Raw genomic sequence first — 25,547 nt, 5'->3', positions numbered from 1 at the left:
GTTGAATGAGTAAATAGATGACTCTTCATCATCATCCTTTCTTCCTGAAATGTTGACATTAGTTGGGAGAAGCATCTCTAATCTCAGAGGAGCAGTAACCTCCCCTCCCCCGGGACAGGCCTTCTCCATTATCCTCTGGTCAGTGAGTGCGCATGTGTTTATATAAAATGCTCATTTGTACATTTTGCTCATTTTCATTTATTATTTTTGCATTTGCTCAAAAATTATTGTGCTAACAAAACAACACTCTTGCAGTTAAATCATCAAAGTAAGGTACCTCATCTTCTGGGGAAGTGTCAGCTTCTGAGGGGGGCCTTACTGTCTTCCTCACCTCTCTGGTACTCAGCAGAGAAGATTTCAGAACTGCTGCTGTGTGGTGCATCACTCTGCCCTGCCAACAGGACACACACACCCAGGGCCAGGCCTGCTGGGGACTGGGGCAGGCCCCACTCATTGGCCACCCACCTCCAGTGTCACTCTGCCTGCAGTGGGGACATTCTGGAAGAGGCTGCAATGCTTGACCTAAGGAAGGGAAGCAGTTTACTTAGGGGAGGAAGGAAGGGATGGCAGTGCAGATTCTGTGATTATACGTGAAAGCCTTCATTGACTAGGAACCCTGAAATAGCTATATGCCCTCTCAACTCTCTCTTTCAATATTTTTAATGGAGAAATAAATGCTTGCACATAAAACAGTCATAAGGTATCATGAGATACATACATACTTATATGTAAGTCTCCCTTCTACCCCAGATTACTAAATTCTCCCATCCCCCCCGAAACAAACATTAATATTATTGCAAGATAATGTTTGCAACAAGTGTGCATGTCATACACATATATGTGTATGTACATGTATGTGTATTCATTTTTACACAAAGAGAAGTATATCATACCCCCTTCTGACCCTCGCTTTTAAAAGAGGTAGCTCATATATAAAATTTAGAAGTCAGCCTCCCAGAACCCAGAAGGGTAGGAAAAGGGTAGAAAATGAGGTAAAAGGACCAACAGGGAATACCCAGGACACCAAGGATGGCAACAAGATGGGGAGTGCCGCCCCGCTGGTCTCTTCTCACACACGAGACATGCAAGACGCCTCCTGATCATGGGCAGGATTTAAAACCATAGTCAGATGCTGACAACAGAACTGACTTCAGAGAAGGGGCAGATCACCGCCAACATGGCTCCCTAGAGATTCCGAAAGGCCACCCTCTGCCACTCATCCCTCTCCCCAACTCCATCACCCCCGAATACCAGAAGAAGCCAATTTGGTGAACTATGCCGAGCCTTATGAGCCATTTCCTAAGAGATGATGACACAGGCTTCGGTGAGACAACATGAAATTTACCTGAATTTTACCCCCCTTCAGAGAATCAGAGAATTTAGGAGTAGCTTGTAAAGATTCTAGTGGCAAAGTTGTCATTAAAATGCATAACTGACCACTTTTTTCATTTTAGTTATTAGCTATTATTCTCTTCCTTCTCTCACAAATATTGTTTCCTGTAAGTTTCTCTCCAAATGATACCTTCCCTTTTCAGGTCAAAAAGCTCAGGGGAGAGAAATAATAAATAGTAATCATAAATAAACATTAATAATAGCTACCATTTATTCTCATTAATTCTCACAACTACTATATAATACTTCTATCCTTTTTCTTTACAGGTAATAAAACTGAGGCTTCACATATTTAAGAAACGTGCCCAAGATCACACAGTTAATAAATAGTAGACCTGAATCCTACACTTAGAGCTGTCTGCCTTCCACCTCCCTCAGAAGACCAAGAAGCAGAATAAGGGGCTTACATGGCCACTGCCTTCTCCCCACCAGCTCACACCTGAGGCTTCATCTTCCAAGGCTAGATTTGGGGTTGGAGAATCCCCAACGCTTTATGAAGATTGGCCAGGTGTACCAACAGTTGTCGCTGACAGTGCTGGATGAAGCACAAATGTTCCACATCACAATAGTAAAGGGGGATGGGAAGTTAAAATTACAGAAAGAACATTGGCTTGGGGATAAAACTGGCTGCAGGAACATATTTTTCAGGTGCAGCCCTGGGCTACTTACTGAACCTCTCTGAGCTTTAATCTGCTCATCTGAGAAGAGAGACAGTAATGGCACCTGCCTCATATAATGTTGCCATAATTATTAGGTAGGATAAGGTGTACAAAACTCTTGGCTCATTGCCTGGCAGATATTGGTTTGCTTTTCTTTTCTTTTCTTTTTCAAGATGGGGCAAGTTTCAGGCCCTATCTTGGGCCTTGGAAGAATCTCAAAATCTGCTATGAAGAAGGTAAAGCTACAGGGACCTCCCAAGGAGAAGTGGCAGGAACATTTCAGGATAGCACATGCTGAGCACTTCTAAATGCACATTCTCCATGTCACAATATCATTACCTGCCTTTTTCCCATCTCGCCTCTGGCCAGTGCTGGGATTCCCTGAAAAATCAAATCCCTGTCTTACATTCAGCCACCACCTGCCCTCAATTCCAGATTCAGAATTGGAAAACTAGCATTCTCAGCAAACAAGGCTTCTTCCTTTCATTGCATTCCAACAATTCTCAAATGCCTCCACACCAGCAGGCCCTTTTCTGGGGGCTGTATCCCTTCTGGGAGCCTCTCCAGCCTCCCAGGTTGCATGCATCTGTGTGACACTTAGGATATCCTATGAAAGGGATCATCTGTCTATCTAGACTGTTTGCTCCCTTGAGAGCAGACATGGTGTCTCATTCATCGTTGCAGCCTCCAGTGTCTGGTATATGATTGTTGGTAAATTTTCTTTCTTTCTTCCTTCCTTCCTTCTTTCTTTCTTTCTTTTCTTCTTTCTTCTTTCTTTTTTGAGATGGAGTCTCTCTCTGTCGCCCAGGCTGGAGTCCAGTGGCACGATCTCAGCTCACTGCAACCTCTATCTTCTGAAGTGACTCTCCTGCCTCAGTCTCTCAAGTAGCTGGGACCACAGGCACGTGCCACCATGCCCAGCTAGTTTTTGTATTTTTAATAGAGATGGGGTTTCACCATGTTGGCCAGGATGGTCTTGACCTCCTGACCTCATGATCCACCCACCTCAGCCTCCCAAAGTGTTGGCATTACAGGCATGAGCCACCACACCTGGCCGGTCTGTTATTTTTTTAAGGTGTAATAAGAGAAAGACTTAAAAAAAAAGTCCTGTAAAATGTATGCTTTTTAAGAAATAATAGAAGTCACTTTTATTCCAACATGCTATCTTTATTAAAATATTTTCTTTTTAAGCAAACTATGAGAAACGCAAAGGTGAATTAGACCTTCTACCCTCAAGGACCTGAGAGTGTAGGTGTCTGAGACTGCATCCTCCCCACCCCCTGTGCACCACACATGACATGGGGCCATGTTTTATGCTCCCTAATGAGTTCTGATACTTGCTAACTGCTTTGTCTTCCCTCTTCTCATCCACAGGTGACCCCACTGTCTGCTCCATTTCCAACCCAGATTTTGTCATCTACTCTTCAGTGGTGTCCTTCTACCTGCCCTTTGGAGTGACTGTGCTTGTCTATGCCAGAATCTATGTGGTGTTGAAACAAAGGAGACGGAAACGGCTCCTCACTCGACAGAACAGTCAGTGCATCAGTGTCAGGCCTGGCTTCCCCCAACAAGTAAGCATCTTGGATGGGGTAGAGGGAAGACAACACCCAATCTGCTGACCTTCCAACCAGCAGAGCACGATTTTGCCATTTAGCTACATTAGAGACACAAATCTGACACCCACTTTGGAATCTGCTAATACTGGCTGTGCTTTGAAGGTAGGAAATACAATCTCAAGAGAACATTGACAGTTGTCTCTAGAGCCTACCTTACCTGGCAAGATGATCGGATAGCTCCTGGGCTTGTTCTGCTTCCCTTCAAAGTGTTTCATTTTTCCCAAATGGGGAACAGTTCAGATGTCCCACAGGGTTTGAAGTTTAAGTGCAGCAGTTGGTACCCTGCACCACTGGTGGGTTCCCAGAACTGACTTTGTCCAAACCACTCATCCCAAGAATCACTGGGGCCCATCAAAACCTTTTTTCCTTACTGGATCTGCCCCTGTGCCAAGGAACTAACCAGCTGGTGGGATAGAATACTAATAAAGCATTTTATTGGATCTTTCCAGGCTCTGAAAAGAAATGTCATTGCCTCTGCAATGATCTTCCAATTGCTAGTGCTTTAAATTCCACTTACCCTAGTGCCTGGCACATAGTAGTTTTCAATGATGTACTTGAAGCATGAATGAATATATACTGATCACTTGAAATCTACTAGGGAAGGGACAGTGGTTAACATTAAACAGCCTCTGCCTTCATGGAGCTTAGAATCTAGACAAGCAAATAAAGCACCCCTCCACTAAAAGTTAATGAACAGCCCAGAGCTGAATAGGATGTTTGCCAAATGTGAGGTGATGACAATTAAGCACTCAGTTATGAAGTGCTAGGGAGGTTATAGAAGATAAAAACCAATATGCTCAGTGATACGGTTTGGCTGTGTCCCCACCCAAATCTCATCTTGAATTGTAGCTCCCACAATTCCCACATGTTATGGGAGGGACCCAGTGGGAGGTAATTGAATGATGGGAGTGTATCTTTCCTGTGCTGTTCTCATGATAGTGAATAAGTCTCATGAGGTCTGATAGTTTTATGAGGGAGAGTTTCCCTGCACAAATTTTCTCTTGTCTGCTGCCATGTAAGACATGCCTTTCACCTTCCACCATAATTATGAGGCCTCCCCAGCCACGTGAAACTGTGAATCCATTAAACCTCTTTTTCTTTATAAATTACCCAGTCTCAGGCATGTCTTTTATAAGCAGCATAAAAACGGACTAATACACTCAGAAAAGGGCTCCATAGACAGAGTAAGGATTGAGTTTCATCTTGAAGGCAGATCCAATTTGAGTGTCTAGGTTAATATTTGATGACCTAAAATCTTTCTTTCTTTCTTTCTTTTTGAGACAGAATCTCACTCTGTCACTCAGACTGGAGTACAGTGGCACAATCTCAGCTCACTGTAGCTTCTGTCTCTTGGGTTCTAGAGATTGTCATGCCTCAGCCTCCTGAGTAGCTGGGAGTACAGGTTCCCACCAACACACCCAGCTAATTTTTATTAGAGATGGGGTTTTGACACATTGGCTAGGCTTGTCTCTAACTCCTGGCCTCAAATGATCTGCCCACCTCAACCTCTCAAACTGCTTGGATTACAGGCTTAAGCCATCGTGCCTTGCCTGATGACATAGATAATCTTTGATGACCTCTTAAGGTCTTTGATGATGTCAAAAGTAGGAATGAAGGTCAGTCCCAAGGCTTGAGTAAAACAAGACTATTAATCCTCATGAAAGAGGAGATCAAGACCCAAGGCTGAGGATGTGAAAATATTACATTCAAATATGATTGTGTCACATGGCTACATATGGCATGGCTTGACCCACAACTGACTGTTCCTCCTTCAACCCACTCTATAGTCTTCTTGTCTGCAACTGCACCTCATTCAGCAGCTTTCAGTCAGGGCCCGATTTCCATCAGATGCCACAGGAAAAATGGTAAATGGGCCATGTCTTTGATCACAGAAAAAGAATAAGAGAACTTTTCCCACAATATTGGCTTATCTTGATTCTACTCTCACCCCAGAAGGAAATCTTGCCTTGATTCTCACACATATATCTTTAAGATAAGGTCTGAAATTCTGCCTAATTTAAGCTGCAGACCAGAATTCATCAGATGATATTCAGAAAGCATATGACTATTGGGCTTGACCTTAGTGACTGGAGCCAGTGACTCTTCCACAATGCTATCCAAGGCCACCTGCATTGGAGAAAACAGACGTCAAGGAAACACACATCGGCAGAGCAAAAACCAGGTAGAGAAAGGAGAATTTCAAGTGCCATATTTACCACTGAATGTGGGAAAAACCAAGACAATTTCATGGTTACCATGAGCATTGTTTTTCCAGTTCAAGCCAGCCCTCCCTCACCCAGCTAGCAGAGTGCAGAATGGAGTCTGGAGGTGTAAATATAAGAACAGTATTCCTTTCTATGAATTCCACATTAGAAATAAAACTTCAAAAATTTGTAATAATAAAGGTCTGAGCTTTCTTCAATCTTAGTATAGTTAACCACTTTTTACCCAGGCCTGCTGCAGCAAATAGAGATAAGTGCTTTAAATGATAATAGCTATGCAGTTCAAACTTCCCTGTGGCTGATCCAAGGTCTGAGGAGGCTTCAAGGTCAAAAGGGGGAAAAATATTGAACACAAGAGAGACATCGGAGATTCAAGAGGCTGGCATTTCCAGCAGTGTGGAGAATTAGATTCTGTTCTGCCATCTGGGAGTGGAGGGCTCTGCTAGCCAGACCCACAGGAATCCAGTGTTTCCTCATGTCAGTCATGGAAGTAGTGATGAGGGTTTGCAGACAGAGCTGAAAAGTGCACTCACCAATGTATAATCTTGGAAAAATCATTTTTCTCCTATAGGACTGAATTTCCGTATCTGTACAATGGGAACAGGGTATACTAGATCAACGTTTTCAAATATGAGATTTTTTTTTTTTTTTTTTTTTTTTTTTTTTTTTTTTTTTGAGACAGAGTCTCACTCTGTTCCCCAGGCTGGAGTACAGTGGTGTGATCACAGCTCACTGCAGCCTTGAACTCTTGGGCTCAAGCAATCCTCTCATCTCATCCACTACACCTAGCTAAATATGAGATTTCATAGGCAATCCCAATAATTTGTTTCCCATCCCCTAGTTTTAGAAATAATGCATTAGAATCAAATATTGTCACTCTAAGAAGATTGGTAGGTGCCAGTTTAATTATAAATTTAATCTTGGTTGTAAGTAAAACAAAATATACTTATTTTAATTATTAGAAAATTCCATCAAAATAAAAGCCCAAAAATTTAATATATATTCTCTTAACTTGAAGTCATATTAAGTGAAATAAGCCAGACATAGAAAGACAAATACCACATGTTCTCAATCATATATGGGAGCTAAAAAAGTGGGTATTGTGAAAATAGAGAGTAGATTCATGATTACCAGACGCTAGGAAGGAGATGGGGAAGGGGACAAGGAAGAGAGGTAGACTTATAGGTACAAACATACAAGGAAGAAATTCTAGCATCTAATTGCACAGTAGGGTGACTATACTTAACAGCAGTTTATTGTGTATTTCAGAATGCCTAGAAGAAAAGATTTGAAATGTTCCCAACACAAAGAAATGACCATTATTTGAAGTGGTGACTAGCCTGATTTGATAATTTCACATTGTGTGCATGTATCAAAATATTGCATTTACCCCATAAATATGTACAATTATTATATATGAATTTAAAATCTTAAAGAAAAAATGTGTATTATTCTAGAATTCCTAAGAATACAGTTTTTTAAAAAACCCTAGGCCAAGCATAGTGGCTAATCCTTGTAATCCCAGCACTTTGGGAGGCTGAGGTGGGCAGATCACTTGAGGTCAGGAGTTCAAGATCAGCCTGGCCAAAATAGTGAAACCCCATCTCTACTAAAAATACAAAAATTACCTGGGCATGGTGGTGGGTGTCTGTAATCCCAGCTACTCAGGAGGCTGAGGCAGGAAAATTGCCTGAACCTGGGGGGCGGAGATTGCAATGAGCCGAGATCATGCCACTGCACTGCAGTCTGGGTGACAGAGTGAGACTCTGTCTCAAAAAAACCCCTAAATTGGCTGGATATGGTGGCTCACACCTGTAATCCCAACCCTTTGGGAGGCCAAGACAGGAGGATCACTTGAGCCCAGGAGTTCAAGACCAGTCTAGCCAACATAGACATCGTTTCTGCTAAAAATAATAAATAAATAAATAAATAACACTAAATCATCCTGAAGACCCCTTGCACTCATTCATTCATTCTGAGTATGTACAATGTGCCACCTCTGTGTGTCTAGAAGACTGCTTCCTTGAATTAAGAAAACTAAAGTGAGGGGTTTTGGTTGCTGACACTAACTTATGTAGAAAACAAAGTTACTGGAAAGCTGTTAGGTGGCTCACAGGCTCAATGAGAAGGCTGAAAAACAGCTTCAGAAAGATGCTATTCATGCCTAAGAAATAATCTGGTCCAAAGACCTAGGACACTGGACATTGAATGTCACCACTGCTAATGGAGTTCTGAAATCTCCCTGCTTCACAAGTTCCAGGTGTGAATCCGCAGTTGACTGGGCTTGGTGCATGTGCCTGAGCTTTGGCTGCATGGGGATGGAGGTGTGAAGTGAGTATCTGGCTTTTACGGCATCACTAATAGGAGTTGGGGAGTTAAGTTCTGCCTCCTGTTCAAGACTGACACAAGGGTCTGATTCTTCAAACATGAAAAGAAGTTCATGTTAGGGACACACACATTTCCCTCTCCCTACCAGAAAAATTCACATATTTCAGTTTTCCATTTTCAGAAGCTACTCATCCCAAATCCATTTCTCCCTATTTCTTTTCTGTTTTACAAATGAAGCTCAGAGATACTAAATTAACTTGACTAAAGATACATCTACTAAGTAAGAAAGCTGAGAAGAAAAAATCCTGGGTTTTCTTTTTTTTTTTAACTTTCTATTATGGAAGTTTTCAAAAATAAAAAAGCAGAAAGACAAATATAACAACCCCCCTAGTCGCCATCAGGCAGCCTTAGTCGTGATCAACTTGTGGCCAATCTTATTTCATCTATAATCCAACCTACATTCACACATCCCCACTGGACTGCTATGAAGCAAATCCTAAACACCATATTATTTCAACCCAAAATATTTCTACAAGATCCTCTAAAGAATACAAACTGTAACCACTATACCATATCACCCTAAAAAATTAATTATAGTTCTCTAATATTATTAAATATCCAATCGATGTTCAAATTTCCCCAATTGTCTTGTAAATTTTATTTACAGTTGGTTTGTTTGAATCAAAATTCAAATAAGGCACATATTTTGCAACTGGTAAGTACTGTCATGTTGTTGTTAAAATTTATTTGTTGAAAAAAATAATGAGTCATTTGTTTTGTGGAGTTTCCCACACTCCACATTTTGGGGCTTATGTCATAGTGGTGTCACTTAATGTGTTTCTGTGTATCACCAGGTCATTCTAACTCGAAAAGGCCAGACTACGATTCTATGCCACCCTGCTCAAAGGGTTGTTGTGATTATCAAATGTTCTATATGTGGTGGGTGCTGATTTATTTATTTATTTGTTTGTTTGTTTATTTTACTTTAAGCTCTGGGATATATGTGCTGAAAGTGCAGGTTTGTTCCATAGGTATACATGTGCCATGGTGGTTTGCTGAACCTATCAACCTGTCATCTAGGTTTTAAGCTCCGCATGCATTAGGTGTTTGTCCTAATGCTATCCCTCCCCTTGCCCCCCACCCCCTGACAGTCACCAGTGTGTGATGTTCCCCTCCCTGTGTCCATGTGTTCTCATTAGTCAGCTCCCACTTATGAGTGAGAACTGTGGTGTTTGGTTTTCTGTCCTGTATTAGTTTGCTGAGGATGATGGTTTCCAACTTCATCCATGTCCCTGCAAAGGACATGAACTCATTCTCTTTTATGGCTGCATAGTATTCCATGGTGTATATGTGCCACATTTTCTTTATCCAGTCTATCACTTATGGGCATTTGGGTTGGTTCCAAGTCTTTGCCATTGTAAATAGTGCTGCAATAAACATACATGCGCATGTATCTTTATAGTAGAATGATTTATAATTCTCTGGGTATATACCCAGTAACGGGATTGCTGAGTCAAGTGGTATTTCTGGTTCTAGATCTTTGAGAAATCACCACACTGCCTTCCACAATGGTTGAACTAATTTACACTGCCCCCAACAGCGTAAAAGTGTTCCTATTTCTCCGCATCCTCACCAGCAGGATGTTTCCAGTCTGTTGTTTCCAGACTTTTTAATGATCGTCATTCTAACTGGTGTGAGGTGGTATCTCATTGTGGTTTGGATTTGCATTTCTCTAATGACCAGTGATGATGAGCTTTTTTTCATATGTTTGTTGGCTGCATAAATGTCTTCTTTTGAGAAATCTGTTCATATCCTTCACCTACTTTTTGATGGGACTGTTTTTTTCTTGTAAATTTGTTTAAGTTCCTTGTAGATTCCGGATATTAGACCTTTGTCAGATGGATAGATTGCAAAAATGTTCTCCCATTCTGTAGGTTGCCTGTTCACTCTGATGATATGATGGGTGCTTTTTATTTGTAAAGTCTAAAGCAAATTTTATTTTCCTTATCTTCCCATGGTCCTACCACTCCCTCAGATGTTCCCTTTGTAGGATTCCCACAATTATGTTCCCCTCTTCTTTGGATTCTCTTGCCCTTTCAGGAACATTCAGAAGATAAACGATATTCCCAGAAATGTCAGGATCCCCTCTTGTCGCACCTGCAGACCCTCTCTCCTGACCGGGCACATCTGGAGCTGAAGCGCTATTACAGCATCTGCCAAGACACTGCCTTGGGTGGACCAGGCTTCCAAGAAAGACGAGGAGAGTTGAAAAGAGAGGAGAGGACTCAAAACTCCCTGAGTCCCACCATAGCGCCCAAGCTCAGCTTAGAGGTTCGAAAACTCAGCAATGGCAGATTATCAACATCTTTGAAGCTGGGACCCCTGCAACCTCGGGGAGTGCCACTTCGGGAGAAGAAGGCAACCCAGATGGTGGCCATTGTGCTTGGTAAGTTTGAGTTGACTTGCATTGGGTTGGGCTGCGTTAGGTTGTGTTAAGTGAAGTAGAGCTGGCAGAAGGTGCTGAGGTAGCCACATTTGACAGAAATTGGAAATTCAATGACAGTAATATTTATCAAATGTTTACAGTATAATTGAAAAGTATTTGTGTATAAATACTAACTCTGGTGGAAATTCAAAAGACCTAGGCTGAAATTTATGAAGCTGAACAAGCTATTTAACTAAGCTGTATTTTGCTGTCCACTATATGGAGCTATAACACATAAATCAAACAACAAATAAGATAGGTAGATTTTTTTTTGAGACATGGTCTGACTCTGTTGCCTAGGCTGGAGTGCAGTAGCACAATCATAGCTCACTGCAGCCTTGAACTCCTGGGCTCAAGCAATCCTCCTGCTCGAGTCTCCCAAGTAGCAAGAACTACAGCCATGTGCCCCCATGGCCAGCTATTTTTTAAAATTTTATTTGTTTTTTATAGTGACAGGGTCTCATTATGTTGCCCAAGCTGGTCTCAAACTCATGGCATCAAGCAATCCTCCCATCTCAGCCTCCCAAAGAACTGGCATTGTAAGTATGAGCCACCACACCATGCCAGAATCAGGGCTAATTTTTATAGTAATAAAATATAAACTTTGTTTATTTATTAATTTTTTGAGACAGAGTCTCACTCTGTCACTCAGGCTGAAGGGCAATGGCATGATCTCGGCTCACTGCAACCTCTGCCTCCCAGGTTCAAGCAATTCTCCTGCTTTAGCCTCTCAAGTAGCTGGGATTACAGGCATGCACCACCACTCCCAGCTAGTTTTTGTATTTTTAGTAGAGACAGGGTTTCACCATGTTGGTCAGGCTGGTCTTGAACTCCTGACCTCAGGTGACCCACCCACCTTGGCCTCCCAAAGTGCTGGAATTACAGGCATGAGCCACCATGACCGGCCTGAACTTTATTTAAATAAACTAAAAATTAATAAATCATAGGTATGCTATAGAGTTAGTGAAGGCAGTTCATCCTGTTCAGTGTCACTGACAATCCCAACTCTCTCCTATATCAGGGACTTTATTAGAATTCCTAGCTGTAATCTTCTCAACAGCAGGAACTGTGTCAGTGCCATCTTTAAGGTCTTCATCCCTATCAGTGCCTAGGATCATGTCTTGCATGGGTAGACATTAAATAAATGTCTGAATTGAATTGAAAAAGAAAATAAAGATTAGTAAAGAACTACCTAGCAACCACACTAGAAAACTGATTTAGTAACAAAGGCCAAAGTGAATCAAAGGCATTAGCATGCAGTTTTCTCACCTAAAAAAGTCTGGCTAATCACACCTACTTCATAGGGTTGTTATAAAAAAAAGTAAGCGTGTATGTAAAACTTCCAGCTTAGTGGCTGGCATTAAGTAGACAACTGTGAGTCGTTCTTATGTTATAACAAAAGGAGTAAGCAAATCCCTTACCCAGTTTCTCTCTTCTTTGGCAACTTAGGGGCCTTCATTGTCTGCTGGCTGCCCTTCTTCTTGACCCATATTCTCAATGCCCACTGCCAGACATGTCATGTGTCCCCAGAGCTTTACAGTGCCACGACATGGCTGGGCTATGTGAATAGCGCCCTCAACCCCGTGATCTATACCACCTTCAATATCGAGTTCCGGAAAGCCTTCTTCAAGATCCTGTCTTGCTGAGGAAGCAGAGGAGGGAACACTCCTTGTACCTATGTCTAGCTGCCAGGCTGTTGGCCCACTCAGAAAGACTGTGCAGTGTCCTCTGGCCTGTGGTAGGAAGAAGATTCCTGGAACCAGGATGTCCCTGCTTGTCAGGTATAACCAAATGTGTCCTCCAAAACAGAACATTTTACCTCCCCAGCTAAAATCTGACTTCATTCTGACAATCTTCAAATGATTAGGGAGCCCCCAAGTGATAAGCAATAATTCAGAAAGAAGCTGATAAATCATGGCTCATGCAAAATTGTCGTCGGAGGCATGATTCATTACACTAAAGGAAAAATGAACAGATCTCATCATTCTCAACTTGCAGGGGTCCTTGAAACCAGCCAGTAAACCACATAGAACAGCCAGTCTGTCTTCCTTCAAACCTCTAATTAACTGTCAGGCTAACCTTGTACTTTCACGGGCCCATTTCTCTCGGTCATTTCTTTCCTTCACTGTACCTGGAAATAGGAATGGCAAGGCCAGTGCTTCTACCTCTGTAGAATCTGATGGGCTACATTCGGTGAGGTGAATTTCTCACCCCAAGAGAAACACTGTCCCACATTGGGACGGGGACTTCATTTCAAACTTTGCTACCCTTATATTTTAGCTTTAGCTGAGAAGACATTTTGATTCCATTCCTTTACTCTCTCAAGGCAATCTCAGAGTCTCAATTTCCAGAGCCATTCAAGATGGGGATATTATTTGAAGACGGAACGACACATCCCATTGTAGTTTCACTGTTGAACCTTATGGTTCAGAACATTCCTTAGATATGCATTTCATATCACTACCAAGTTTTCCTACCCAGAGCATCTTCATTTCTCCTTAACAGGGACCCAGTGTAGTGGACCACATCATGACATCTTGGGCAACAGTGGACCACAGGTACAACGGTGGTCTCATAAGATAATAACGGAGCTGAAGAATTCCTCTCGTTTAATGTCTTAGCTGTTGCAACATCATAGCTCAATGCATTACTTACATATTTGTGGTGATGCCAGTATAAACAAAATGATGCTGCCAGTCATATAAAAGTATACAATCGTGTACAGTACATAATACTTAATATTAATAATAATAAATGACTACATTACTGGTTTATGTATTTACTATACTACATTTTTCACCATTATTTTAGAGTGTACTTCTACTCATTTTTAAAAAGTTAATTATAAAACAGCCTCAGACAGGTCCTTCAGGAGGTATTCCAGAAGAAGGCACTGTTATAGGAGATGACAGCTCCCTGTGTGTTATTGCCCCTGAAGACCTAGTGGGACAAGGTGTGGAGGTGGGAGACAGGGACATTGATGATTCTGACCCTGTTTAGGACTAAGCTAATGTGTGTGTTTATGTCTTAATTTTTAACAAAGTAGTTTGAAAAGCAAAAATAATTTTAAAAATAGAAAACATATATAGAGTAAGTACATATGGAAAGAAAATATTCTCGTCCAGCTATCCAGTGTGTTTGTGTTTTAAGCTAAGTGTTATTACAAAAGAGTCAAAAACATCAAAAAAAAACTTTTTAAGTTTATAAGGTAAAAAGGCGGCAGTAAGCCAAGATTAATTTATTATTGAAGACAGAAAAAATTTTAAATAAATTTAGTGTAGCCCGAGTGTACTGTGTTGATAAAGTAATATCCCAGGCCTTCCCCTCCACGCACCACTCCACTCACTGACTCACCCAGTCTTACAGCTCAACTCAGCTGCCAGTCTGCAAGCTCCATTTATGATAAGAGTCCTATATAAGTGCACCGTTTTTTGTCTTTTATATTGTATTTTTACTGTATCTTTTCTACGTAAGTTATACAAATACTCCCCATTGTGTTACAATTGCCTAAGTGCACTTAGGCTATATGTCTATTGCTCCTAGGCTACAAACCCAGACAGCATGTAACTGTACTGAATATTGTAGGCAATTGTAACACAGTTACTTGGGCTATATGATCTAGGTTTATGTAAGTACATTCTATGATGTTTATACAACAGTGAGATCACCTAATGATTCATTTCTCAGAACGTATCCCTGTAGTTAAACGACGTGTGACTGTGTTTTCAGACCCAGACACTCACTAAGTAGTATGTGCAGAGTGCACAAAGACTTTTCCAAGGATTCCAAGGCCTCCCTTGCCCCACTTGTATTCCTCTTACCCTTAAATATATAATAAGGAAATATATACACTCACAGTGAGTTGGTTACCTGTTACTCCTAAATGCTTTTAATGTCAGCATTTTATTTTTTTCCAAGATGAAGTTTCGCTCTTATTGCCCAGGCTGGAGTGCAATGGCGCAATCTCAGCTCACTGCAACCTCCACTTTCTGGGTTCAAGCAATTCTCCTGCCTCAGTCTCCCAAGTAGCTGGGATTACAGGCGCCCACCACCACACCCAGCTAATTTTTTTTGTATTTTTAGTGGAGACAGCATTTCATCATGTTGGCCAGGCTGGTCTCGAACTCCTGACTTCATGTGATCTACCTGCCTTGGCCTCCCAAAGTGCTGAGATTACAGGTTTGAGCCACTGTGTCCAGCCAATGCCACCATTTTTTAAATTCCTATGATAATATATATATATTATTACTCCTATAATAATGTTTATATTGTAACTTGGTGGGAAAGTTCTGTCTGCCCATTAGTTCTTGTATATTGTGCCACCCAGTTCATCCAGGTTTATGGTGCAAGCTAAGCTGAGCCTGGAGACAATAAAAATCTGCAAAAGTAAAAATAGATGATTTCCAGGTTTTTCCATGACAAATGAACGAAAATGGATGAGATGGTGGAGTAAAATATCATAGAATTCCATGTCAAAACCAGAGTCCTAAAGGCAGAAACAAACAACAGACTGGGCATAGTGGTTTTTGCCTGTAATCCCATCGCTTTGGGAGGCCAAGGCAGGAGAATTGCTTGAGCCTAGGAGTTTGAGATCAGCCTGGGCAAGATGGCAAGATGCTATCTCTACAAAAAAATAATAAATTAGCTGGGCATGGTGGCATCCACCTGTGGTCCTAGCTACTTGGAAGGCTCAGGCAGGAGGCTTGAATCTAGTAGATCAAGGCTACAGTGACCCATGATTGCACAACTGCACTCGGGCCTGAACAACAGAGTAAGATCTGTCTCAAAAAAAAAAAAAAAAAAAAGAACAATATCAGTATTAGCATATTTGTGAGGAAGAATAATAATAAACCTCCTGTATCTTTTTTTCACATCAAGTATTCAACCCTTACGATGGTCTTCAAGAAGATAAACTCCATTTTATAGATGAGGAAACTGAAGCAGAGGGAGGTTAAGAAATTTGCCCCAGGTCACATATAGTCAGTGAATGGCAGGGCATGGATTAAAATGTATCTCTAATTTCCAAGTCCAGGCAATTTGCCACTACAGCACATTGCCTCCCACCAGAGAGGTAATGGGGAGGGGAGGAAGAGGTGGGAAGAAAAATATGGAACAAAGATCCCTAGGGAAGCCTCATCCTACCCCATACACTTGCACCCCAAATGTTCCTAAGAACCCAACCCAAGACATTAATTTACTTTCCTGCCACTTCCAGTTTCTAAAATGGTAGCATAGGAAACTCATCTGTTTTTATAGAATCATGGAACAGTTTTTAGAGCGTATTTGGGTCTGCCCTGTCCTCCATTTACAGAAAAGGGAACTGAGGCCCAGAAGTGTTGTCCTCTTGCTGGTTAATGACGGACTGGCACTCAAATGTGCTGAATCCTAGTTCTATACTACTTCTATTTTGCTGCACTCCTAAGGGCCCCAAAAAACTGTAAACTTCATGTAGATACAAAGTGAGTTATATTGTCACCTCCACCATTAAACTGAGAGCCACCTCTTTTCTAGATAGTGTCTATTATCCCTAATTCTAGACAGCATCATTTTCCCCAGCATTTTCTTCTGATCCAGGAAGTCTCCCAAGCTAGCACTTCAGCCTCTTTATCCTGAGACTCCTCATTCTACCTCCTCCGCCTCTACAGTCCCCACCAAGAACCCACGCACCTAATCTCAGAGCTCACTACCTTCAGAGCCAGCATAGCCAAAAGTCCCAGGAGAGAGGTTGCCCTGAATGAAGCAGAGCAGAATTCTTGGGGCAGATCTATTCTGGATCCCAAAGAAGTCTCACAGTTGCCCACGCTATTTGGGTAAAATGCAAATAGCATGAAAATCCATTCAACATTCAACTGTAGACCTTACATAAATATTTTCTTCTTCCAGGACACAATCCTCTAATAATCTATCCATTACTGATTTACTAAATCAATCACTTGTTCAATAAAAAATGATTAATCACCTTCTATGTGTCAGCCATTGTGCTTAGTACTGGGAAACAACATCAGAGAAGACATGGTTGGCCAGGCATGGTGACTCACACCTGTAATCCCAGCACTTTGGGAGGCCGAGGCAGGCAGATCACCTGAGGTCAGGAGTTCGAGATCAGCCTGGCCAACATGGTGAAACCCCATCTCTACTAAAAATACAAAAATTAGCAGGGCATGATTGCAAATGCCTGTAATCCCAGCTACTCCGGAGGATGAAGCAAGAGAATCACTAGAACCCAGGAGGCAGAGGTTGTATGCAGTAAGCCGAGGTCACAACGTTGCATTCCAGCCTGGGCAACAAGTGAAACTCTGTCTCAAACAAAGGAAGACATGATTCCCGCCCCTAGAAGCTTCCAGCCCATAGTAGAATCTAGGTATACAGTGATGAAGTGCTTGTTGTCTTTTTTAAAAGAGAGAATTCATGGTGTTTGGAAACCCATGAATTCTTGAAATTCATGAATTTGGAAGTCCCATATTCAGCTTTGAGAATGCTTCTTGGACAAGTATTGTTGTTGAGACATAATAAAAAAGCAGGAAAGGCATCCTAGGCAGAGCAGACCTCTGATGAGCTAAAGATAAGTAGAAGCAAGGACCATGCAAGGAATTTCAAATAATTCCATCTGGCTATAGAAAGAGACCCTAGGGAAAGGACAGGAAAGGAAAGGGTGTGATCTTGGCAGATCTTTTCCCAGTCTGCTCAAGTGCCAGCTGAGCCTATGGGGACCCTACTCACAAATTACCTTTAGGTCTTGCCTCCTCTACCCTCCATGTGGACAGTATACATCACAAAGCATCCATCACTCACTTATTTAACTACCTCTCTCTGAGCTACATTCCACAAATGTAGAATTTAATTAGAATTCCTCCCTTTTTCTCTAAAAGAAGAGGAATGACTAGTTGAATGGATGTGGAGTCAGAGATGGTTAAAATGAAGTCAGTTCAGAGACTTTCGGTCAGAAGCCAAGGGAAGTCAGGCAAAGAGATTTGTTTTCTGAATGCTCGGATCAGAACTAAATAAAGAGGCAGGAAAGGCCAGGGATTCATGCAGAACTGGCTGTTTCCTGGAGGTCCTGGCTCCCAGGGCTGTGCTCTGATCATTGGTATCTGCTGACACTAGAAAACTGAAAAAGCTTAATTTGAATCAATACACAGAGAGCAGAGAGGGGATGACAGGCAATTAACTCAATTCTTCCTTTCTACCTAATTGTCTCCTCATTAGCTTGGGAAGGGAATGAGTTTCCATGACTACCTCGTGACACAGAGACTCAGTGCAGGTGATGCCAGTGTCAGCTTGGCTTTCTGTAGCATACATTAGCAGAGGCGGAACCAGAAAGTTCATGCCAAGCACAAGACCTGGGACCTCTTGCTCCACCCACCCTCACCTCAATTAATCATCCCATCTCCATTATTCTGCATTGACTCCCTGCTTTGTGTATAGCCTACAGGGCACTGAGAGGAGGGAGTGGTGGCTATAGGCCTCTGAGGATACATGTGGTGTCCCAGAGAGGGAGCTGGGCTGAACCCAGCCTGGTTCTGACCTCCCTGTGGGAAAGAAAATGAACAGAAATTAGTCAAAGACTGGCATTCTAGTGCTAGCACAGACAAGTTACTTTGGGCAAGTGGTTTAACCTCTATGAGCCTCAGTTTCCTCGTGAGTAAAATGGCGACTTAAAGGCCCTATCTTCCTTACTAGAATATTTGAAGATTAGATAAAAATCACATATTAAAATCTGTCTTAGTCTATTCTTGCTGCTATAACAAAATACTACAGATTGGGAAATGTATAAATCATGGAAGTTTATTTCCTCACAGTTCTGGAGGCTGAAAAATCTAAGATCAAGGTGGGTGCAGGTTCAGTGTCTGGTGAGGGCCTGGTCTCTGCTTTTAAGAGGGTACCTTGTTACTGAATCCTTCTAAGGGGATAAACACAGTCCTCATGTGGTAAAAGGGAAGAGAGTGAAAGGCATAGGTAGATCCCTGTAGCCCTTTTATAAGACACTAATCCCATTAGGCAAAGCCCTCATGGCCTAATCACTTCCTGAAGGTCCCACCTCTTAATACTGTTACATTGGAGATGACACAAACATTCAAACCATAGCAGAAGTGTTTTGTTAACTGCAAAGCCCTAACAAATGTAAGAAATTATTATTATCATTGGTACTCTTGTTATTATTATTTTCATCCTAAGCAGCTATTCCTATCATGTCTATCTAGTTCACAGCCCACCCAGAGCCTATTTACTTGGCATAGTGTTTTCAACCTCTCACATAAAATCAGATTTTTCTCTTGTCTTTTATTCCCTATACATGCCCAGGATACTTGGCTGACTTTGTAGTCTGATTTTCAGAAAAATGAACAGTACCTAACAGAGCACCTTCTGTTTACACAGTCCAGTGCACAAGTATATTATTCTTTAATACCCAGGCTGATGGGGGCAGATGCTTGCTAAAGGCTACCTTAGGTACTCTGTTCCTCTTCTGGCCAGAAAATGAGGAGCAGAACACATCTATTCTTCAAGACTTTCTGTCTTTGTCCCTTACGATATCTGAGCCTGACACCCCTTCCTCTTACTCCATCTCTTCCTGCCTAGAAGTACTTTGGATATGGTGTATTCATTTCTTAGGGTCGCCCTAACAAAGTGCCACAAACTGGGTGGCTTAAAACAACAGAAACTTATTCTCTCACCATTCTGGAGGCTAATTATGAGGGCCTACCCTAATCCAATATGACCTTATCTTAATTTGATTACATCTGCAAAGTCCCTATTTCAGCACAGGATCAAAGACCGGGCATTAGGACCTCAGCAAATCTTTTTGGCAGATACAATTCAACCCCCTAAAATATAGTGAGGATGACAGGCAAGAGAACTTGGAATTTGGATGACTAGGGGAAACGTGCAAAGGCTATTTCATTCAGAACACAAGACGTCAGCTTCCAGCACCGGCGTGTAGTCCCTTTGATGGCCTGGTTCAAGTCTGTAAACTCACTAAAGCTCAACTTTCTTATCAGTAAACATGGGAAGTCTGGATTTCTAAGGCTATGATAAGACAGGCTAAAAATAACTCTAGAAGGACATGAATTATCTTCTGAGCCCTAAAAACCTGTAAATATGGTTACTAATAAAAGTTAAACCTGCTCAAAGACAACCTGTTACTTCTCTGTGTCTTAAAAAAGGAATTTAATAGCAAACTCATTGAAGTTGGGGAAAGCTAAAAAGGAATATCGTGTATTTACCCTATTTTATGCAGCACCAATTCAGACTGACTAATGGTGATGGGCGGTATTTTTTCTCTTTAAGAAAAACTGATAGAATTGAGTCTTGTATTATGCTTGGACAGATTCCATGAGACTCCATATAAAAGACTCTCAAGAAGCCTGTAATTTTTCGCAACCTACAATCATGGGATTTGAGAGTTGGAAGAGACTTGAGCCTGGTCCCCTAGTAATTTCAGAAATTCTCTCTAGAACATCTCTGACCCATGATCATCTAGCTGTACTAAGAAGCTGGCTCACTTGTTCCTAAGACATATGACAGGTCATCCTTTAGAAAATTCCTCTCTTCATTAGGCCAAAATCTGCTGCCTTATAAAATCCACCTTTTGGTTTCTACTATTCGCTCCTCTAGCACAGAAATCTCTATTCTTTCCTCCCTGTGACAGTCTTTGTGGGATTAAAACAGTTCTCCAAAGCTTCCATTGCTTTATCTCTACTTCACGTAATATTTTCTTACGCTATCCATCTTGGTTGCTTTCCTTTGGATGTAGCCATGTTATTAGTTTGTCTTAAAATACTAGACCCCAAATAGAACACAATCCTCTAAATGTTGTATAACCAGCTCAGAGTGCTATGAACTCATTATTTCTTGTGATTAGAGTATTCAATTTTTAATGACCCAACTCAAATTGCATTGACTTTTTAGGTCTCATTGAAACTCTGAGAAGATTTGCATGCAGAATGGATAAGTTTAATGAGGTATGCCTTAGGGATCAACACCTATAGGAGAGTGAAGAAAGTAGATTTCAGCACAAGGAAGAGTTGTAGTATAATGCAGTCACACAAAGAACTCAGACAATCCCATAGGGAGCTCTGTAGAGGGCAGGGCATTTATGACCCCAGACAGTCATTAAATGGGAGCTGCCTCTGGCAGAAGGTATGCTTAGACAAAGAAGCTCTCTTCAACTGAAAGCCTCTGGCTGTCAACATTCCCAATAACTGGAGAAACAAATTCCTCAGTGAGATCATGGTAGCACATTACAGCATCCACTATAGTCTACCTTTATGCCACTTGGCTCTAGTTTCTTCAATAATAGATGCTAGAAACAGCTTTTTCAGGAATATAGCTGATATCTCTTCCTGGGGAAGGTTAGTGGGACAAACTGTAGTCTCTGTCACAGCAGCTGGTCTCAGAGCCAAAGTAATTCTCATCATCAGCCTTTTCTACTATCTATTCCCAATTCTCCTCACTATTGACTAGCACTCTACTGGTCTAGGTGGCTGTATTAGTCAGGGTTTTCTAGAGAAACAGAACCAGTAGGATATGTGTAGATATAGATACATGAGAGGGGATTTATAATGGAAATTGGTTCACACAATTATGGGGGCTAAGAAGTTCCACAATACACCATCTGTAAATTGTAAAAGCAGGGAAGCTGGTCGCTTCACTCAGTCCAAGTTCAAAGGCCTCAGAATCAAGAGAGCTGATGGTGTAACTCTGGGCCTAAAGCCCAAGGCCTGAGAACCTAAGAAACCACAGCTGCAATTCCGTAGTTTGAAGGCCAGAGAACCTGGAGTTTGGATGTCCAAGGACAGGAGAATATGGGTGTCCCAGCTCCAGAAGAGAAAGCAAGCAAACTCACCTTTCTTCTGCCTTTTTGTTCTATCTGGATCCCATTTGATTGGCTGATTCCTGCCCACATTGGGTAAAAAGGAATCTTCCTTACTACTGATTCAAATGCCAATCTCTTCCAGAAATACCTTCACAGACATACCAGAAATAATACTTCATCAGCCATCTGGGTATCCCTGAATTCATTCTAGTTGACAGCTAAATTAGCCATCACAGTGGCAGAGTGACTCTGAGAGACATGGTGATTTTCTCAAGCTATGGTTGCTGCATTTATCCATTTACCATCAAAATTAGACAATGAGTTGTAAAGAGACACCTCAGTGAATCATCCAAGTACAAAATGCATTCTTCCATGTTCCCACTGTACATTCCCACCTTCTCCTGAATATCAAGATTTAATTATCCTTTCCATGATGCTCCACTTGGCTCTTTGTCTCCTGGCATGAGACGGAAGCCATAACTTAGAACTTAATGGGATTTTTATGCCCTAGAGGGCATATGGGAACAAGGATCTTTACCTCAAAAGGTTAAACATAGAATTACTATATGACCCACCAATTCCACTTCTAGTTATATACCACAAATAATTTAAAACAGGTATTCGAATGAGTACCTCTACACAAATATTCATAGAAGCACTATTCACAATAGCCAAAAGACAGAAATAACTCAAATATTCATCAATGGATAAACAAAGTGTGGTATATACATACAATGGGATATCACTCAGCCATCAAAAGGAATGAAGTTGATACATGCCACAGTGTGAATGAACCTTGAAAACACTGTGCTAATGAAAGAAGTCAGACACAAAGGTCACATATTGTATGACTTCATTTATATGAAATATTCAGAGGTAACAGGTAAATCCATAGAGACAAAAAGAAGATTGGTAGTGTCCAAGGATGAGAGAAAAAGGAAAGAGGAGTAACTGATGGCTACACAGTTTTCTTCTGTGGTGATGAAAATATTTTGGAATTAGATAGAGGTAGTTGTTGTACAATACTGTGAACATAATAAATGCCACTGAATTGTTCGCTTTAAAATAGTTAATTTTATTTATATGAATTTTACCTCAATAGAAAAATGTTTAAATTATGAAAAGAAATTTAAAATTAAAAAAGAACAGGGCCCTCTAACATTCTATGTTCTGAGATTTGAAAACTCAATATGTTAGGATGGCAACTTTCTGCAAATCGATATATAGACAACGCAATCCCTCTCAAAATTCCACCAGCCTTTTTTTTTTTTAATCACAAACTGACAAGCAGATTGTAAAATTTACATAGAAGTACAAAAGACCTAGAATAGCCAAAAACACTTTTTAAAAAGAAAAATATCTAGAAAAGTAAATCTATAGAGACAGAAAAAGGATTGATGGCTTTCCAAAGGTGAGAAGAAAGGAGTTGGAGAATGTTTACTGCTTCAAAACTAACTATAAAGCTGCAGTTATCAACAGTATGGTATTTGCAGTAAGAAGACTATAGACCAATGGGACAGAATTGAGAGACCAGAAACAAATCCTTATATTTGTGGTCAATTGATTTTCAACAAAGATAATCCATGGAGAAAGAAGAGCCTTCCAAAATTTGTATGTTGAATCCATAACCCCCAATGTGACTATATTTGGAGTTAAGGCCTATAAGGAAGTAATCAAAATTAAATGAGATCATTGCCAGGCATGGTGGTCCACCCCTGTAATCCCAGCACTTCGGCAGTCCAAGGCAGGTGAAACATGAGGTCAGGAGTTCAAGATGAGCCTGGCCAGTATGGTGAAACCCCGTCTCTACTAAAAATACAAAAATTAGCTGGGTATGGTGGCAGGTGCCTGTAATCCCAGTTATTCAGGAGGCTGAGGCAGGAGAATCACTGAACCCAGGAGGCAGAGGTTGCAGTGAGTGAGACTGTCTCAAAAAAAAAGATTAAATGAGATCATCATAAGAGTAGGGCCCTTGTATGATAAGATTAGTGTCTTTATATGAAAAGACATAAGAAAGCTTATTTTCTAGATCCATGTATTCTATTGATTGGGTCAGCACATACAATGGTCATTGATTTAGAATGTATACTGTTATCTGAAAGCTGGTTTCTCATCATTGGAAAGTATCATCTCCAAGCTGATGCCTCAGTTGTGCATTTAAAAAGCTGTTCTACATTCCATTAGGCTGGAAACTTCAAGAGGTGTGGTGTGTAATAGGAACAGTGGATCACATTGTCATGTCCACACAGCCATACTTCCATTAGCATAAGCAGTTACTTTAGTCTGATGCAATGTTTGGCAGAATCCTGCTTCAGTGGATCAAATGCTACATAGGCACTGTCTAGCTGAAGTTGTATGAAAAGGAAAGGGAAGTGTCAATTTGTATCAAAATCATAGTGTGGAATCACAGGGTGGAAAAGACCCATTGTAATAAATTTGCCATTGAGAAGCTGGTTGGTCTTCTTGAGGGATAGAGCCATACTGGGGACTCAATGATGGTATCTGTTGCTGGCAGGCTGGATCTTCAGCAGTGGCAGTAATTAGATCAGTCTTAGCAAGTGAGAGCCCATGTTGTTGGGCCTATAAAGAGCTTCCATCACCACCACTGTTTTTCAGTCATTGTTGTTGTACTTATCTATTTGCCATCAAAATTAGGCAAGGGAATATTCTTTTCTGTCTCCATCATGTAAGAGAAGAGCTGTCTTCTCCTGATTAAGAAAGTCAATTAGGCCAGGCATGGTGGCTTACACCTGTAATCCCAGCACTTTGGGAGGCCAAGGCAGGCAGATCACCTGAGGTTAGGAGTTTGAGACCAGCCTGGCCAACCTGGTGAAACCCCCACCTCTACTAAAAATACAAAACTTAGCAGGGCATGGTGGTAGGCACCTGTAATCCCAGCTACTCGGAAGGCTGAGAGAGGAGAATCACTTGAACCCAGGAGGCAGGGGTTGCAGAGAGCCGAGATGGTGCCACTGCACACCAGCTTGGGCGACAAGAGTGAAACTCCACTTAAAAAAAAAAAGGATGGTGTCTCCATTCCCTACCCATGGTCCATTAATGCACCTATTGTACCAGCACTGATAGGAGCTGGCTGACATCAACTGGCTAAGACATCCTGTTTTCCAGGTTGTATAGAGTCAACTGTCCAAGTCATTCACTACTGCCTATAAGTGATACACAGTCTTATCTCAGAGTATTTCTCTTGACAGAGGCAGTGTCTGATGCTTTATCCATTAGGAAGAATTTCCCTCATCCCTTTTTTTCTGGGACACCCTGAGGATGTAGCCCTGTTATATAGCAATAGTCTATTTTTGGCTTGCTACTGCATTCCAATCTTACCTATCCATAAATCAGACTCAGCTTTTGTCCTCACTTCACGCTGCCGTAAGTGTGAGCTAAGGGTGAGGCATCAGTGCAAATGTAGTGGATAACCTAGGAGTCTGGGCCACATACTTGTGTATTTGTTTGAGCTCTCTGGCTCTGCTAATGCCTGATCCCAAATGTACCACTGCCTTCCTTACAATTGTTGGTAGGCCTGCCTGACTTCATGATCTGGAGGGGCTGTCAGAACTTGCAATGCACGGGCCTGGCTGTGTGGACCCTTGGCATCCCATAGCTGGGTACTCTGTTCCTACCAGGAACCAGTAAGGCACCAGGAGTATTTATCTAAACTTATAGTTTTCTGCTGCAAATAGCTCTTGCTTCCAAATCCTAAGGGTCTATTTTTGTTTTCCTATTGAGGCCTGCCATAAAATGTACACAGCCTTTTTCTATCAATGATACCGCCTATACTGTAGGCTCTACCACATCATGTGACCCAAATCATCATATGGCAGAGCAGCTTGCACCACTGCCTGGTCCTGATGCAGAGCCTTTTCCTGCTCTGGGCTCTCTCCAAATCTGGTAGACTCATGTTTCAGCTGGTGTATGTGCTGGAGCAGTGTCTCTGAGTGTGAAATGTGCTGCTTTCAGAACCAGAAGATGCTTATTGGGTGCTGGGTTTCCTTCTTAGTTATGGGAAACACAAGTTAC

At 41.5% G+C, this 25,547-nt stretch overlaps 1 protein-coding gene across 3 annotated transcripts in view; it reads left to right on the top strand.

Moving 5' to 3' along the window:
- Positions 1–13,480, top strand: part of DRD3 (dopamine receptor D3) — a 67,288-nt gene extending 53,808 nt beyond the window's left edge. For 2 of the 3 annotated variants that reach the window (XM_012463902.2, XM_012463903.2), the window contains exons 6-8: positions 3,426–3,622; positions 10,381–10,663; positions 12,152–12,412. In XM_012463902.2, coding sequence (XP_012319325.1) covers positions 3,426–3,622; positions 10,381–10,663; positions 12,152–12,348 — 677 coding nt within the window. In that variant the 3' untranslated portion in view covers positions 12,349–12,412. Of the gene's footprint in view, positions 1–3,425; positions 3,623–10,380; positions 10,664–12,151 lie in introns of all 3 variants that reach the window. The other variant, XM_012463904.2, reaches the window with a different exon arrangement.
- Positions 13,481–25,547: the final 12,067 nt, after the last annotated feature.

This window comes from Aotus nancymaae, unplaced genomic scaffold (genome assembly GCF_030222135.1).
Source record: "Aotus nancymaae isolate 86718 unplaced genomic scaffold, 86718_ANA_hifiasm-v0.15.2.pri h1tg000011l, whole genome shotgun sequence".
NCBI lineage: Eukaryota > Metazoa > Chordata > Mammalia > Primates > Aotidae > Aotus > Aotus nancymaae.
The sequence above is the reverse complement of the archived record's forward strand: the minus strand, read 5'-3'. Positions and strand labels throughout refer to the sequence as shown.